This window comes from Bactrocera dorsalis, chromosome 1, assembly GCF_023373825.1.
Source record: "Bactrocera dorsalis isolate Fly_Bdor chromosome 1, ASM2337382v1, whole genome shotgun sequence".
Lineage (NCBI taxonomy): Eukaryota > Metazoa > Arthropoda > Insecta > Diptera > Tephritidae > Bactrocera > Bactrocera dorsalis.
The window spans coordinates 63,284,914-63,303,437 of NC_064303.1; the positions used below are offsets into that span (position 1 = coordinate 63,284,914).

Below are 18,524 nucleotides of genomic sequence, written 5' to 3' on the forward strand. Positions count from 1 at the left end.
TGAACCTAAACGAATATTTTAAAAAAAGAATTATCAAATTTCGTTCAGTCGTATTAAAGTTATGAGCGTACATACATTTTGGCGATTCATTTTTACATACATACATATTTATATAGACGAAGATGTAAGGTTGTTTTTATTGTTTTTTTTTTTTTTTGAAGAAATGAAATATTGAAATGATTCCTACAAACATGAATTTTGAACAAATGCTTATGATTTGAAATATAATTTTTGTATTTATTAGTTGTATTAAATTTTGACATAAAGAGATAAAAAGTATCCTATGTCCGTCTCCTGGCTCTAAGCTACCTCCCTATCAATTTTCAGCCAAATCTGTTCTGCCGTTCTTGAGTTATAAGTGATGTAACTAACACGACTTTCTTTTATATATATAAGATTATTAAAAAAAAGATGTACGTTCTTTCACTTGTAAATATATGATTTTTGATTTGGACAACATCGGTTTCCATTATACTATATGGTAAGGGCGCAAGCAAGGTTGTTGCCACAGGCGCTGAAGCAGCTAGTTCCGGCTCTGCCCAGTTGAAAGCACCTAAAACATCGGGTAATGGGTGAGTATTCTCTAAGACGACAGACGGACCACCCTATCTTCACTTTGCCCAATTTTAGTGCAACTTTAGCGTCTTGAGCGCGCAGACAAATAAGAGCTATTTGTGTGCCACTTCGGATTTTCCTCATATTTTTGACGCTTGATTTCTCCAGGTTTTGGAACCCACAATCTTTTTTTAGTGCCTCGCAGACTTCTTCCGGTGTTGTAATTTCGTCCAAGTCCTTACACACTATTGTAACGTTATGGGTTTTTGGCTGTATCAGCGCCATTTCACCAACCGTTCCTTCTAAGACGGTTTTAAATGATTCGGCTCTCTTGTCTGCCTGATTTTTCAACTCGATGAGTAGGTCTCCTTTCATCGTTTCCCGTTTGATCCCAACTCTTCAAGGCCGCTGTCGCTTTTTATCTTACGAAGAATATCAGCATAAGACGCACCCTCTTTTTTAGTTATAATGATAGCGTCCGGTCTCATCCTAATTTTCTTCTGAATCGGTTTCTTCCTTTTCACGACGTCCACCCATTTTTCACCTGCGCCATGTTGACCCGTAATATTTTCCTGTATTACTTTTGTGGGCTCACTGGTCATTTGTTGCACCTTCTCAGTGGCTTTTTTCGGTTTTTTCGTTGGGGGTAGGTCACCCGATGCTTCACGCAGACGCTTTGGGGTATTCATCTCTTTAAAAATATGAGATAGTTGGGTTGCTTTTTCAACCATAATTTTTTTCTCCCGTTTATCGACTTTTTTATATAGGCTCATTATGCTACTCAGTAAATCGCGAATAGCTTGATTTACGTGCCTTTGACCAGCCATCATATTTTTATTCTACAACCCAGCTTGTTGAAATGGTCGGAAGTATCATTATTTAATGAATTCTTTTCACTTCTGCTTACTCGGTCAGCAGTTTCATCGCTAATTGTCGATCCAGCAGCAGTGGATTCCTCATTTCCGCCGTTAGGAGGCGTTCTCAAAATTTTAGAATTGCTCCGAAAAGGATTCTCGGGTGTACGCCCCATACTATTCTCAGAGGCCATACCTCAGTGAGAAAATAGTCTGGGTACACCAATCAAACAGTATGTTCAATCTCTACCGCTACAACTTTACTTATATTTTCAATGGTTGACAACGCCTAACCCAAAAGCAAAACGAAAAAGGGAGAAAACGAAAACGGAGAACAGCTGACAACAACAAAACGGCAGATTAAAAAAAAGTATTTGCACGTTGGAGGATGGAGTCATGTGTAGAAGTTCACGCAAGTGAGGAAAGTTCTCTGATCGCCATTCACTTGGGAGTGGCCAGAAACGATTCTTTTACATATGACTCAAGCAGCTCACGACTTCCGGTCTTTGACCAAGTATCCTCTGGGTAGCCTAAGAACATCCGTTTGAAGGCGAGCTAACGTGAGAAGGCGAAACATCCCCTGCGTAGGGTTGTGCGCTGGGTTTGGGACCCGCCACGTAAAAAAACACCCCCAATGAAAAGGAACAACAAGCCTCGGATGAGTGACCCCCCTTTTGATGACGACCATGGCAAACGAAAGAAGGACTACGAATTGAGGGCATGCACCTGGAATGTCCGGTCCCTTAATTGGGAAGGTGCCGCTGCCCAGCTGGTTGATGTCCTCGTGAAAATAAAGGCTGACATCACCGCCGTCCAAGAAATGCGATGGACGGGACAAGGACAGAGACAAGTAGGTCCTTGTGACATTTACTACAGTGGCCATATAAAGGAGCGCAAGTTTGGTGTTGGATTCGTGGTGGGAGAGAGACTCCGTCGCCGAGTACTATCATTCACTGCGGTGAATGAACGTCTAGCCACAATCCGCATCAAAGCGAGGTTCTTCAACATATCGCTGATTTGCGCCCACGCCCCGACGGAAGAGAAGGACGATGTGACCAAAGATGCCTTTTATGAGTGCTTGGAGCGCACTTATGAGAGATGCCCCCGCCACGATGTCAAAATCGTGCTTGGCGACTTTAACGCCAGGGTGGGCAAAGAAGGTATCTTTGGCACTACGGTCGGTAAATTCAGCCTCCACGACGAAACATCCCCAAATGGGTTGAGGCTGATCGACTTCGCCGGGGCCCGAAATATGGTTATCTGTAGTACTAGATTCCAGCATAAGAAGATACATCAAGCTACCTGGCTGTCTCCGGATCGAAAAACCACCAACCAGATCGATCATGTTGTGATAGACGGAAGACACGTCTCCAGTGTTTTAGATGTGCGTGCGCTCCGAGGTCCTAACATCGACTCGGACCACTATATTGTTGCAGCCAAAATTCGCACCCGCCTCTGTGCAGCAAAAAACGCACGCCAACAAACACAAGGAAGGTTCGACGTCGAGAAGCTGCAATCACAACAGACAGCCGAACGTTTTTCTACTCGGCTTGCACTCCTGCTCTCTGAGAGCACTCATCAACAATTCGGTATAAGGGAACTGTGGGACGGCATTTCAAACTCCTTACGTACAGCTGCAACCGAAACCATTGGTTTTCGGAAAGTGCAAAGGAACAGCTGGTATGACGAGGAGTGCCGTGTCGCAGCGGAGAGAAAACAGGCTGCCTACCTCGCAACGTTACGATCGACCACAACACGTGCGGGATGGGATAGATACCGAGAGTTGAAGAGGGAAGCGAGACGCATTTGCAGACAGAAGAAGAAAGAGGCCGAAATGCGTGAGTACAAACAGCTTGATAAGCTGGCCGACAGGGGTAATGCTCGAAAATTCTACGAAAATATGCGGCGGCTTACAGAAGGTTTCAAGACCGGAGCATACTCTTGTAGAACCCCCAAAGGTGATCTAGTTACCGATGCCCAGAGCACACTTAAAATATGGAGGGAACACTTCTCCAGCCTGCTGAATGGCAGTGAAAGCACAACACCGGGAGAAGGCGAACCCGATTCCCCAATCGATGACGATGGAGCAGACGTTCCATTACCCGACCATGAAGAAGTTCGAATAGCAATCACCCGCCTGAAGAACAACAAAGCGGCAGGGGCCGATGGATTGCCGGCCGAGCTATTCAAACACGGCGGCGAAGAACTGATAAGGAGCATGCATCAGCTTCTTTGTAAAATATGGTCGGACGAAAGCATGCCCAACGACTGGAATTTAAGTGTGCTATGCCCAATCCATAAAAAAGGAGACCCCACAATCTGCGCCAACTACCGTGGGATTAGCCTCCTCAACATCGCATATAAGGTTCTATCGAGCGTACTGTGTGAAAGATTAAAGCCCACCGTCAACGAACTGATTGGACCTTATCAGTGTGGCTTTAGACCTGGCAAATCAACAACCGACCAGATATTCACCATGCGCCAAATCTTGGAAAAGACCCGTGAAAGGAGAATCGACACACACCACCTCTTCGTCGATTTCAAAGCTGCTTTCGACAGCACGAAAAGGAGCTGCCTTTATGCCGCGATGTCTGAAACTGATACGGCTGTGTAAACTGACGTTGAGCGGCACCAAAAGCTCCGTCAGGATCGGAAAGAACCTCTCCGAGCCGTTCGATACCAAACGAGGTTTCAGACAAGGCGACTCCCTATCGTGCGACTTTTTCAATCTGCTGCTGGAGAAAATAGTTCGAGCTGCAGAACTTAATCGAGCAGGTACAATCTTCTATAAGAGTGTACAGCTGCTGGCGTATGCCGATGATATTGATATCATCGGCCTCAACACCCGCGCCGTTAGTTCTGCTTTCTCCAGGCTGGACAAGGAAGCAAAACGAATGGGTCTGGCAGTGAACTAGGGCAAGACGAAATATCTCCTGTCATCAAACAAACAGTCGTCGCACTCGCGACTTGGCACTCACGTCACTGTTGACAGTCATAACTTTGAAGTTGTAGATAATTTCGTCTATCTTGGAACCAGCGTAAACACCACCAACAATGTCAGCCTAGAAATCCAACGCAGGATAACTCTTGCCAACAGGTGCTACTTCGGACTGAGTAGGCAATTGAGAAGCAAAGTCCTCTCTCGACAGACAAAAACCAAACTCTATAAGTCTCTCATAATTCCCGTCCTGCTATATGGTGCAGAGGCTTGGACGATGTCAACAGCGGATGAGTCGACGTTGCGAGTTTTCGAGAGAAAATTTCTGCGAAAGATTTATGGTCCTTTGCGCGTTGGCCACGGCGAATATCGCATTCGATGGAACGATGAGCTGTACGAGATATACGACGACATTGACATAGTTCAGCGAATTAAAAGACAGCGGCTACGCTGGCTAGGTCATGTTGTCCGGATGGATGAAAACACTCCAGCTCTGAAAGTATTCGACGCAGTACCCGCCGGGGGAAGCAGAGGAAGAGGAAGACCTCCACTCCGTTGGAAGGACCAAGTGGAGAAGGACCTGGCTTCGCTTGGAATATCCAATTGGCGCCACGTAGCGAAAAGAAGAAACGACTGGCGCGCGGTTGTTAACTCGGCTATAATCGCGTAAGCGGTGTCTACGCCAATTAAGAAGAAGATTTGCACATTTTGATGTGATTAAAATTAAAACTAAAAAATTTGCAAATTTGCCACGAAAAAGGACAGGTATGTACAAATAAATTTTTGTTTAAAACAAATTGTACTTATCTATTTCTCTAGGCTTATTATCCACTTGAATCCTCCGGACTTCCGGCAAATGCTAAGACAAAATCTAGTGTGCTGTCACTATGAAAACTGGGATTATTCCGTGAACAATCCAAGAGCGCAAAAAACACTTCCACTTCACTCAACACTATCTATGTACGTCTGTTTTACTGTGTATGTACGAATGTATGTAATATTTTGAGTGTACTGCACTGCACTTTCTTTTGTTTCTTGTTTTTTTTTGTTTCTAATATATAATAAAGCTGGTTTTTTTGTTTTTTGTTCTGCTTGTTCACTGCACTGTTTTGGTTTTGCACTGCACACTTTTATTTGGTTGTGTTTATGTATTTATTTACGAGTATTTTTTTTATTTTGTGTCACTGCACCTTGTTGATTTTTGTTAGTTAGATACACAAGTGAATGTACATATGTATGTATGTATTCTCTGTTATATGTATGAAATTCTTTTTTTGGTATCACAGCGCTGTGTTTTCTTATTTGTAAACAGCACTTCACTTCGTAGTTACATACCTCATGCACTTTTGTTTTTCTCTATGGTTTATATTTAACTTTTATTCGCACTCCGTTTAGTTTTTGTTCTTTTATAAATTTTAGCTTAGTTAAAATCCGAAGGTGTCTGTCAGTAAGGCTCGAAGGACCATGTTTATATTTATATACACTCAATATAGTGGGGTGCAGCTACCACTGCGTTAATTAAAATGAAAATATCCGGTTTATAGTTGTATACACTTCATTTTTACCAACAATTTTATTTACATCACTAAATTAATATTTTATAATATATAAGTTAATACAACACCTATCAACAATTCGACAACATAACTTGCGCAACTACTACATAACTTACTGACTTAAGCAAATCGCCCCAGCAGTTTCAGTAACAACGACTTGACTTCCGGCACGCGCACCCGAAATGCTTATGAACCTTCACAAGCCAATTCCTGGAAGTGCATCACGCCACCACACTGCAGGCTTGACGGAATTTAGGTATAAAATTACGTTAAGCACTAATTTTAGTTACATTTTATGTCAATCAATAAAGTAACGCGGTCGCGCTGCCATCCATTCAGCACCGTTGTTAAACGCGAAAACAATTTTGTTTTTTTTAGCTTTCTCATCGAGAGAAAGCTTAACTGACGCCCGAGCGAATTGCAAGCGAGCGAAAGCTGTTTGTACTAAATGTCACGTAAAGTGCAAGGACAACTTAAATGCAAAGGAGCGTAAAGCCACCTGATTTTCGCGCCGTGTAAAAGTGTAAAAACTTAGCTAAAAAGTTAGGCGTAAAGCTACTTTGCTAAAAACAAAAAGCGTCGATCGGTCGGTTCCTTAGTAGCTTAGGCAAAAAGGAGACATTACGTGTCGGCCTAAGATCGCGGATATAAAAAAAATTTTAAACTAGAATAATAACAAAAAAATACTGTAATAAAGTGTTGGACCATAAAGAAGAAAAATCTATATAAACAATATCCCTAAACGATCAAGGATGAAATTCTATATCGAAGTAGTCCTGCTACCAAATCTTATTGAGCATTATAATCACACTATCAACTCCATCAACAGAAGTTACAACAGCATCAACAGCTTTAACTACAGAATCCGTAACGAAGGAAGAAAATACAAGCACAAAACCAGCGCTACAAGCAGTGAGTCGGTGCTATATTTTTTATTATTTCTAAATATATTTATAATTATATACATAGTGTTTTGTAAAAATGGCAAATCCCAATAACCTAGTTCGTCCACCAATTCTTTCCCCAACCCAAACTTCTGTCGCCCCCCACAATCTGCTCAGTTATCAGTAGATGATTTGACTAAAAAAATTCCTGACATAGTTAAATCCCTTAAGGACTTTTCGGGACAGCCAGGAGAATACAACTCCTGGAAGAAAGGTGTTGATCGAATTTTGGCCATATACGAGCCATTGAAAGGACAACCAAAGTATTTTGGCATATTAAGTGTGATAAGAAATAAAATAGTCGGCAACGCCGACATCGCCTTAGAATGTTACAACACGCCGCTTGATTGGCAGGCCATATCAAAATGTCTAACGATGCATTATGGCGACAAGAGAGATTTGTCCACTCTCGAGTACCAAATGACGACATTGATACAAGGGAACAGACCCGTCCCTGAATTCTACCAGCAGGTGTATACACACCTTTCGCTGATTTTAAACAAGTTAGGATGCCTCGAAATGGGTAAGAAATCCTTGTGCCTCCTGACACAGGCATACAGGGACAAAGCGTTGGACACATTTATAAGAGGACTAAGTGGGGACTTACCCAGACTCTTAGGAATACGGGAACCGGCGGACTTGCCACAGGCTCTTCATCTGTGTATGAAACTAGAGAACCAAACTTTTCGCACAAATCATGCGACTAACGCAAGGAAAGGACAACCCCCTCAGCTGCCACCAAGGAAAAACTTTGTGCAGCAGCAAACACAACAATTTTATCCCCAACTGGCTCATTTTCCCAAGCCAAACCAACTTACTTGGCAACCACGGCCCTACCCCCCTAGACCACCCAAACCCCAACAGCGGCCAGAACCGATGGATGTAGACCCAAGCATCCACTCCCGTAGGATAAATTATATGAATAGACCCACCCAAAACCAGGCTTATGGCAAAAGACCTCAGCCGACTGCTCATCATCAACCAAATAAATATCAAAGAACTTTTCATCTAGCCACAGAACAGGCGGAAGATGAGAATATCGTTGAACAAACTAGCATTAATTTTTTAGCATGATAGGCTCTTCGCTACCCTATTTTGAAGTAAAAGCGGAGAGCGTAAAAATCCTTAAATGTTTAGTAGATACGGGTTCAAGCAAGAATTACGTAAAACCCGAACTTGCAAGGAAGCGTATACCAAACGAGGTGCCCGTCTATGCAAAATCCGTTGTAGGTCGCATAAAAATATGCGAGCATACAAAAGCAAAGTTGTTTGATATGAATGAGGAGATAAAATTCTACCTCATGCCTTCTGTAATGGGGTTTCGTCCATAGCTGAGGTAAGCTCAGCCGCTCCAGGGTCAGCCTTGGGACCCACGAACCCTTAGCAAAAAAGATATGAGTTTTATCCTCGTGAAGTTGTATCCACACCCCACCCCTTATGCGGACAGCCAGACCAGCGTGATGTATATAGTGGTGATGAAAACGAACGAGATTGGCGAGCCAGGTGTTGACGCTTGGTGAAGCTGGCACGGTGATGAAAACGAACGAAACGAAACGTTGAAGCTGGCACGGTGATGATTTGTACGACGAAGATTTGTACAACGGTGATTTGTACAGTAGTGATTTGTACACTGGTGATCTGTACAACGGCGATTTGTACGGAGGTGATATGTACAAAGGTGATTTGCACGGCGGTGATCTGTAAGACGGTGAGTTGTACAACGGTGAGTTGTACAGTAGTGATTTGTACAACGGTGACTTACCTTACTTGTAAGGTAGTTCCCCTGCGAAGGAGAAGTTATTAATGTCTAAGCACAAAATAGAAAACTGACGCGCTGACCTCTGGTTGGCAACTGACTCCGCATTATCCATTGCCTCCCCTTGGTACTTACATGCGAGTCGCCTGATAATCGCGTTAGGTTTTTAACGGTGCACTACGGTGTGCAAGCAGCGGTACTAACTCGGTTCGAGGCAGGTAGCTGTGCTGTCTTTTCTACGCAATGCCTGCGGATTCCCCCAAAATAGGAGATCTATTGCGAGCACTGACATCACCTCGCGGTGATGCCTTTTCTGCACAATGCCTACTAACTACCTACTGCTACAACTACTACTTCACTTACCCCCGCCTATTGCTGCTGGTTGCGACCGTCCTCGCCGGAGAGCTTCAAGAAATGATCGCTTTCGGCGTGAAGTGCTTGCTTATATAGCAGCATAGCGTAGCTTTCGTCAGTGTAGTGGGGTGAGTTGTGTGCGTAGCTTTGGTCAGTGCGGTGAGGTTAAGTTTAATACATGCAGGCTAATTCTGGCATAGTGGAAAGCTCTGCGTTGAGGTCTGGTGAAGGTAAATGATGTACAGTGCTGAGGTAAATCATTGTAAGGTGGTGAAAGCCACGTTACACTTCTTTAGTAACTTTTGATGGCATACTAGGTAACGACACTCTAAAGGAGTTAGAGGCCGTAATTTACACAAACAAAAACTACATGAAAATAAGAAATGGTAAGGCAATAAGATTAAAGCAGCTGCCTTCTAAAGCAGTCAATGCAGTAAATATAAAATAGGAAACGTTGGCTCCTCAAACGAAAACAAAAATGAATCACCTTGTCAACTCCTACAGAAATCTTTTCTCAGAACCCAATGAGAAACTTACATATACAACCAAAGTTGTTGCCCAAATTAGGAAAACGAGTGATTCACCAGTTTACACGAAATACTACCCATACCCCGCAGCTCTAAAAGGCGAGGTAGAAAACCAAGTAAAAAAGCTTCTAAATTATGGTATAATAAGGCCGTCAAGGTCGCCGTACAACTCCCCAGTTTGGATTGTACCCAAAAAGGTGGATTCAGCGGGAAACAAACAGTACCGCATGGTCATCGACTACAGAAAGCTCAATGCAGTCACGACTGCGGATAGGTACCTTATCCCCGAGATAACAGAAGTTATCTCCCAGCTGAGCAACAGCAATTTTTTTTCTGTACTTGATCTAAAAAGTTGTTTTCACCAGATTCCACTAAAAAAATCTGACATTGAAAAAACCGCATTTTCCATAAACAATGGAAAATACGAATTCACGCGTTTACCTTTTGGCCTGAAAAATGCGCCATCAATATTCCAGCGCACATTAGACGATATATTGCGAGAATATATCGGGAAATGTTGTTATGTCTATATTGATGACATAATAATCTTTAGTAAAACCGAGGAGGAACATCTCGGACACATTAAAACAATTTTTAGGACCCTAGATGAAGCCAACATGAAGGTGCAGTTGGATAAATGCAACTTTTTTAAAAGGGAAACGGAATTTTTAGGTTACATCATTACACCAAATGGCATAAAAACCAAACCAGCAAAAGTGGAGGCAATTTCCAATTTTCCACAGCCCAAAAATTTAAAAGAACTCCGTAGCTTTCTAGGTATGTCAGGATATTACAGGCGATTTGTTAGAGATTACGCAAAAATCGATAAACCCTTGACATCCCTTTTAAGAGGGGAAGAGGGCCGAACGTCTAAAAACAAATCGGCCACCATTAAGATTGACCTCGATACAAATGCAATCGAGTCTTTTATCAAAATTAAAAATTCCCTAACGTCCAAGGACATTATCCTTGCTTTCCCAGATTTCGAAAAGGAATTTGAACTGGCTACTGATGCCACAACTTCGCCATAGGCGCAGTTTTGTCGCAAAACGATAAGCCGATAGCTTTTATATCGTGAACGTTGAGTAGAGCCGAAGAGCACTACGCAACAAACGAAAAGGAGATGCTTGCAATAATATGGGCATTAAACTCCTTCAGAAATTACCTATACGGTTCACGCAAGGTAAAAATCACGACCGACCACCAACCTTTAACCTATGCGCTAAGCAACAAGAATCTTCTTCTTCTTAATTGGCGTAGACACCGCTTACGCGATTATAGCCGAGTTAACAACTGCGCGCCAGTCGTTTCTTCTTTTCGCTACGTGGCGCCAATTGGATATTCCAAGCGAAGTCAGGTCCTTCTCCACTTGGTCCTTCCAACGGAGTGGAGGTCTTCCTCTTCCTCTGCTTCCCTCGGCGGGTACTGCGTCGAATACTTCTTTCGCAGAATTTTTCACTCGAAAACTCGCAACGTCGACTCATCCGCTGTTGACATCGTCCACGCCTCTGCACCATATAGCAGGACGGGAATTATGAGTGACTTATAGAGTTTGGTTTTTGTCTGTCGAGAGAGGACTTTGCTTCTCAATTGCCTACTCAGTCCGAAGTAGCACCTGTTGGCAAGAGTTATCCTGCGTTGGATTTCTAGGCTGACATTGTTGGTGGTGTTTACGCTGGTTCCAAGATAGACGAAATTATCTACAACTTCAAAGTTATGACTGTCAACAGTGACGTGAGTGCCAAGTCGCGAGTGCGACGACTGTTTGTTTGATGACAGGGGATATTTCGTCTTGCCCTCGTTCACTGCCAGACCCATTCGTTTTGCTTCCTTGTCCAGCCTGGAGAAAGCAGAACTAACGGCGCGGGTGTTGAGGCCGATGATATCAATATCATCGGCATACGCCAGCAGCTGAACATTCTTATAGAAGATTGTACCTGCTCGATTAAGTTCTGCAGCTCGAACTATTTTCTCCAGCAGCAGATTGAAAAAGTCGCACGATAGGGAGTCGCCTTGTCTGAAACCTCGTTTGGTATTGAACGGCTCGGAGAGGTTCTTCCCGATCCTGACGGAGCTTTTGGTGCCGCTCAACGTCAGTTTACACAGCCGTATCAGTTTCAGACATCGCGGCATAAAGGCAGCTCCTTTTCGTGCTGTCGAAAGCAGCTTTGAAATCGACGAAGAGGTAGTGTGTGTCGATTTTCCTTTCACGGGTCTTTTCCAAGATTTGGCGCATGGTGAATATCTGGTCGTTTGTTGATTTGCCAGGTCTAAAGCCACACTGATAAGGTCCAATCAGTTCGTTGACGGTGGGCTTTAATCTTTCACACAATACGCTCGATATAACCTTATATGCGATGTTAAGGAGGCTAATTCCACGGTAGTTGGCGCAGATTGTGGGGTCTCCTTTTTTATGGATTGGGCATAGCACACTTAAATTCCAGTCGTTGGGCATGCTTTCGTCCGACCATATTTTACAAAGAAGCTGATGCATGCTTCTTATCAGTTCTTCGCCGCCGTGTTTGAATAGCTCGGCCGGCAATCCATCGGCCCCTGCCGCTTTGTTGTTCTTCAGGCGGGTAATTGCTATTCGCTTCTTCATGGTCGGGTAATGGAACATCTGCTCTATCGTCATCGATTAGGGAATCGGGTTCGCCTTCTCCCGGTGTTGTGCTTTCACTGCCATTCAGCAGGCTGGAGAAGTGTTCCCTCCATAATTTAAGTGTGCTCTGGGCATCGGTAACTAGATCACCTTTGGGGGTTCTACAAGAGTATGCTCCGGTCTTGAAACCTTCTGTAAGCCGCCGAATTTTTTCGTAGAATTTTCGAGCATTACCCCTGTCGGCCAGCTTATCAAGCACTTCGTACTCACGCATTTCGGCCTCTTTCTTTTTCTGTCTACAAATGCGTCCCGCTTCCCTCTTCAACTCTCGGTATCTGTCCCATCCCGCACGTGTTGTGGTCGATCGTAACGTTGCGTGGTAGGCAGCCTTTTTTCTCTTCGCTGCGACACGGCACTCCTCGTCGTACCAGCTGTTCTTTTGCACTTTCCGAAAACCAATGGTTTCGGTTGCAGCTGTACGTAAGGAGTTTGAAATGCCGTCCCACAGTTCCCTTATACCGAGTTGTTGATGAGTGCTCTCAGAGAGCAGGAGTGCAAGCCGAGTAGAAAAACGTTCGGCTGTCTGTTGTGATTGCAGCTTCTCGACGTCGAACCTTCCTTGTGTTTGTTGGCGTGCGTTTTTTGCTGCACAGAGGCGGGTGCGAATTTTGGCTGCAACAATATAGTGGTCCGAGTCGATGTTAGGACCTCGGAGCGAACGCACATCTAAAACACTGGAGACGTGTCTTCCATCTATCACAACATGATCGATCTGGTTGGTGGTTTTTCGATCCGGAGACAGCCAGGTAGCTTGATGTATCTTCTTATGCTGGAATCTATTACTAAAGATAACCATATTTCGGGCCCTGGCGAAGTCGATCAGCCTCAACCCATTTGGGGATGTTTCCTCGTGGAGACTGAATTTACCGACCGTAGTGCCAAAAATACCTTCTTTGCCCACCCTGGCGTTGAAGTCGCCAAGCACGATTTTGACATCGTGGTGGTGGCATCTCTCATAAGTGCGCTCCAAGCACTCATAAAAAGCATCTTTGGTCACATCGTCCTACTTTTCCGTCGGGGCGTGCGCGCAAATCAGCGATATGTTGAAGAACCTCGCTTTGATGCGGATTGTGGCTAGACGTTCATTCTCCGGAGTGAATAGTACTCGGCGACGGAGTCTCTCTCCCACCACAAATCCAACAGCAAACTTGCGCTCCTTAATATGGCCACTGTAGTAAATGTCATAAGGACCTACTCATCTCTGCCCTTGTCCCGTCCATCGCATTTCTTGGGCGGCGGTGATGTCAGCCTTTATCTTTACGAGGACATCTACCAGCTGGGCAGCGGCACCTTCCCAATTAAGGGACCGGGCATTCCAGGTGCATGCCCTCAAATCATAGTCCTTATTTCGTTTGCCATGGTCGTCATCAAAAGGGGGTCTCTCATCCCAGGCTGTTTTTTCCTTGTTGGTACAAGTGTATTCAATACCAAATAAAACAATTAGTGTTTACCCTTTCCATATGTTTTAATAATTTTATTTTATTTAATATCAGTAAAATAAATTAACATTTTAAATTAGGTCATCAGGTTAGCACATATAAACTTTTTTTATATTTTTTCGCATTCTTAGCCAATAACATATTTTCAAACTTACATATGTTTATTTATTATTTATATTTTATGTTAATAATGAGTCGATCCCAATTTGTTGAGAATTATCTCAAAGATCCGAATGACTAATTTATGAAAATTGATGATCAACCATACGATCAACTAATTCAACCATCGCCAAATATTTCTAATACATTTATGTCCGTAAAGTAAGATGGAAACTACATTAAATATCGCTTTATTCTTCAATCCAAAGCTTAAACACACGGGCACTCGATCAAGTTTAAAATGGAGAAAAGTAGTTTCCTAGTACTGGAATTCTTATTACTTTTGAAAAATTGTAGCTCACACGTACCATATAGAAGATGGCAAAGTCGTACCGTTCGCACCTGTGAAGCCGTTCCAACTGATGTTGCACCTTCAGAAGAAGGAAATAGTAATATTATTCTTTGGCCCTTATTATTTTTTCATTTAAAAAACAATATAGCGCCAATCAGACTTGAGGGGCATGCAATCGTGCTCTTTCGGGGAACCTTATATGGTGTTTATTTCTTTAGTTTTAATAGTTTCAAATATGGAGCATTCCTTAGCACACTTTGAACAGTAGATAAGCTCACTTTAACATCAGCGATATTTGAGAGTTGCATGAGATTGCCCTCTTGTTCACATCGGAAATCAGTTTATTGAAACCCGCCTTCCATTATTTCGCCGTACTCGTGACTTATTAAAAAACAAATTGCATATAACTCTTCGACGTCTGCCAGTTTTTTTTTGATATTTCAATTATTGGAAGCTGTAACTTTTTATTTATAAGCTTCGATTATTGCTTTCCATACTTAAAAATAAGGCACTTAGCAATATCATAATATTTGGTGTAAATACGTATTCAGTCTCCGAAGATAAATGCAATCAAATTGCACGTGTTAACCAGGTGATGCAAAAATAAAGCATAATTAATGATTAAAAAGAATAACCATGTAATGGAACATTCTTATCGCATTTTCTCTTTATCAGTTTTTGTTCCTAGGAAGATGAGAAAATCACAAAACAATAAAGCATGTTGATGCTAGACAAACAACAAAAATTATAGAAGCAATTCTTTTAAACTGAATAATGAATTCTGTAGTACGGAATCTTACATATTTTGCTTTTACTCTTGATTTTATAAAACACTTTTGATCACGATATTTTAAATTGTCAATTGACATAATCTTCCACATACATTTTACTTAAATTTTGGATTTTTGGGTTGGAAACAGTGATTCGCATTTTTTTATACTCTCTTTGCGCAATTCCATATTTTTTAAAACATTTTCATTTGTTGAATGAGTAGTCATACTTTTAATGCCTCCAGGGGTTCTACTCAGTATGGGAGACGGTACAGGCACCCACATATTATTCAATCGCTGAAAGCTTGTTCGAAATTTATTATGCCCGTACTGAGCTACATCTTCCCATTCCACAACTGGATAAACACAAGCATCGTTATTTTCAAATATATCCGACCACTCAGCTTGCGTTTTTTTTAAAAATGCTTGTTTTACTAAATCTATAGTAATATCTTTTTCATATTGATTTTCAGGAAATTGACAGAGTTCAGGCAATTCTAAATTACTTTTAAAAAATTCGAAGAACTTTGGTTCCAAAGCTCCTACTGTCATATATTTCCCATCCTTCGTTTCGTATAGATCATAATAATAAGCACCTCCATCCAACATGCTTTGACCTGATTGACTCTTCCATATGGGAAGGGAACGGGACAAAAATAACCAAGAGGATAAATAAGCCACTCCTTCACACATTGAAGCATCAATTATTTGTCCGCAACCAGAGCGATGGCGTTCTAAAAGCGCTAAACAAATTCCCATTGCACATAGTAAGCCTCCACCAGCAAAATCTGCCAAGATATTTAAAGGTGGAGTTGGTCTATTATTATGAGAACGCAACATAGATAAAACACCAGAAATCGCAAGGTAGTTAATGTCATGCCCTGCTCGTTTTGCTAAGGGGCCATATTGGCCAAAACCTGTTAAACGTGCGTATATTAACCTAGGATTTTCCTTGCACAAAAGATGGGGACCAAGACCAACACTCTCCAATACACCAGGTCTAAATGGGTCAATCAATACATCATGAACTTGAACAAGTTTTCGTGCTAGTTTTCGCCCTTCGGATGTTTTCAAATTAATATTTAGAGTCGTCTTTCCATGTGTCATTACATCGAAGTTATTTTCCCAAACCTGAAATAACATTATGGAAGTTTAAGATATGTATGTACAGGTATATCACAATAAATATCATTTTAAGAGAATTTATTAAATATAACAATACGTCAATAGTATGCATACATTATTGTTAAGGCAACCCTTTGCATTATACATTTTTAACTCAAAATTAAAATACTGAAAATATAACACCTTTACGGCGGAAGTATATTTGACAATTACTAACCACAATCATAATCAGCAGAATTGTTCAAGACGAATTGCTTACAACATTATGTATGTGAGTTTTGGAGTTTAAATACATTGAATATTTTTATTTTTTTTTTATTTTATTTTATTAAAGCTTACATAATAAACAAATTATTATATAAACTATAGTACGCAGCACTAGCATCATAGGCTTTCGGCTGACTGGTGGGATAATAGTTGGGTTCATTAAAAGCTGAGCAGGATCATCATTGTTGATAGAGATTATATAAGCTGTCTTCCATATTGTCTTTTTAAAAAGGCAGTCCAGATTCAGGCAATATGTTTTTTTATCGGAGATGTTGGTAACAAATAGTTTTTTTCTTACATATTGACAATGTTGCTTAAATGAATACTTAGAGTCTAATATTAAGCCTAGGAACTTAAAACTATCTGTACAGATTAAATTTATCTTATTAACGGTAAGTGTGGGTGTATTACAATGATGTTTCTTACAAATATGTAATAACTTAGATTTAGAGGAAGAAATTGACGTGCCCGAAGAACCGGACCAATGGAATTAGGGAAGTCTGATAAAATTTTATTGATTTTGAAGCGCAAATTCTAAGGCTACATCTTGCGGATATAGTAGATTGCCACGAGGAGAATTGAGGAGAGAAATCGGAAAAAAGGAGGTTAAACTAGTGAACTTTTGAAATAACTTAAAGTGAAAGATTCATTAGTAAGGGAATAGGCACAAATAGTGATGAGTTTATAAAAGTTCGAGTTCGATGTAATTATTTAAGTATCCGTTGATATTCCACTGAAGGATGGATAACATGGATAGAAAAATAAAGAAAAAATAATAATGTGAGGTTATGGGAATTTATTGTTCCATCAACGAGGGTGACGGAGATGAAAGAGAGGAGGAAGTTGGATAGGTGTTATGAGCAAGAGGGGAGATGGCAAAAGATGCCAGGGGGATAAGGTGTGTGAGGAGGGCGATGAGATGTGGGAAAGTGGAGAGAAAGATGGGGAGGGGAAAGAATCCAAGGATGGAGGGTATAGAAGAGGGGAGTTCTTTGAAGTTTCTGGAAGTTCTATGTGATGCAATGGATTGTTGGTGGAGGATGAATCGTTGTTAGTTTTTGTTGTTATTGCGTTATTATTGAGGTTAGAGTTTTTTGATATTGAAGTATTATTTTTGTTATTAGGATTTTTTGAATTTGTATTTATATCACTGTTAGTTTGCATTTTTGCCACGTTGGCGAAGGAGGAGGGGGATGGGATGGAAGGAAGTTGATTTGTATACATGGTAATGGCGTCACGCGTGGTGCATTTGTGTATAGTTTTAATTTTTAATATTTCTTTCGATTGAATAAATTTAGGGCAAGCATTTGAGGACGAGGGGTGTTCACCTGCGCAGTTAGCGCAGTAAACTCTGGTGCAATCAGAAGGAGGAGAGTGGTTAGGAGGAAGGTTGCAAATGACACAGGAAGGAGTTTTTACGCAGTGTTTAGCGGTGTGTCCTAATAGCTGACAAGTTTTGCAGCGTATAGGATTAGGGTAGTACGGACGGACATCTAGGGTTCTCCAGGCTACATCAATTCTGTTAAGAAGTGTATATTTATTGAATGTTAATAATACGGCACCAGTAGGTACACGAACGCCTTTAACTATTTTGTTAAACTTGTGGACTGCAGAGACACCTTGTTCCTTGAGACCTTAAATTATTTCATCGTCGCTAAGTTGGCAAATAAAGGGGGCATAAATTGTGCCCGTGAAGAGCAACTTCAACAGCACCTGCACCGGGTAGATTCTTAGTGAAAAGGAATTTATCAGCAATTTTTTGATTTTTTACAAGGAGGAGTAGGCTGCCATCGCGAAGTGACGAGACGTTGTTAATATCTTTACTGATAGATTGAATACCTTTATAAATCGCGAAGAAGGAGATGGAAGTAATAGGTTTACTGGCATCCCGCGACTTAATGACGAGGTATTTGGGGTCATCCTTCTTTGTTATGGGGAGTTCCGGAAATGGGTCCAACGTTGTTTGTTCAGGCTTTTTTCTTTTAGTCTTCTGGGCTGAGGATAATAGGGCAAACCTATTATCACCCAGATTGTTAGCCCCAGGGAGCATTGTGAAAATATTACTCCTTATGTGTGCAAAAATGTTTGAATGTAGCACAAGTTAATAATAAAAAATAAACACAACGAGAAATTAACAGTAAAAAAGTTATTTGTGCACAACTGTAAAGTAGCGTTATAACACAGACACCGCTAGAATGACCGCGAGAGAAAAAGAAAAATGCGACCGTACGGTTTGACAACTCGGTTGCGACTGCACATTGAATATATTTATATTATATAAATGCTTTTCTTTATTGTATGATTTAGGAATGTTTCCAATTCCAAA

The 18,524-nt window shown here is 41.6% G+C and overlaps 1 protein-coding gene across 5 annotated transcripts in view; it reads right to left on the reverse strand.

Moving 5' to 3' along the window:
* Nucleotides 1–18,524, reverse strand: part of LOC105227678 (alpha-methylacyl-CoA racemase) — a 412,563-nt gene that overhangs the window by 378,947 nt on the left and 15,092 nt on the right. The window contains exons 1-2 of one of the 5 annotated variants that reach the window (XM_049462461.1): nucleotides 15,747–15,885; nucleotides 13,199–14,115 (exon numbers count right to left, since the gene is read on the reverse strand). Coding sequence is in view for 2 of the 5 variants with exons in the window: in XM_011207158.4 (XP_011205460.1) it covers nucleotides 14,927–15,937 (1,011 nt within the window). In the remaining 3 variants the exon portion in view is untranslated. Of the gene's footprint in view, nucleotides 1–13,198; nucleotides 15,938–18,524 lie in introns of those variants that run through there. The other 4 variants (XM_049462462.1, XR_007423737.1, XM_011207167.4 and 1 more) reach the window with 4 other exon arrangements.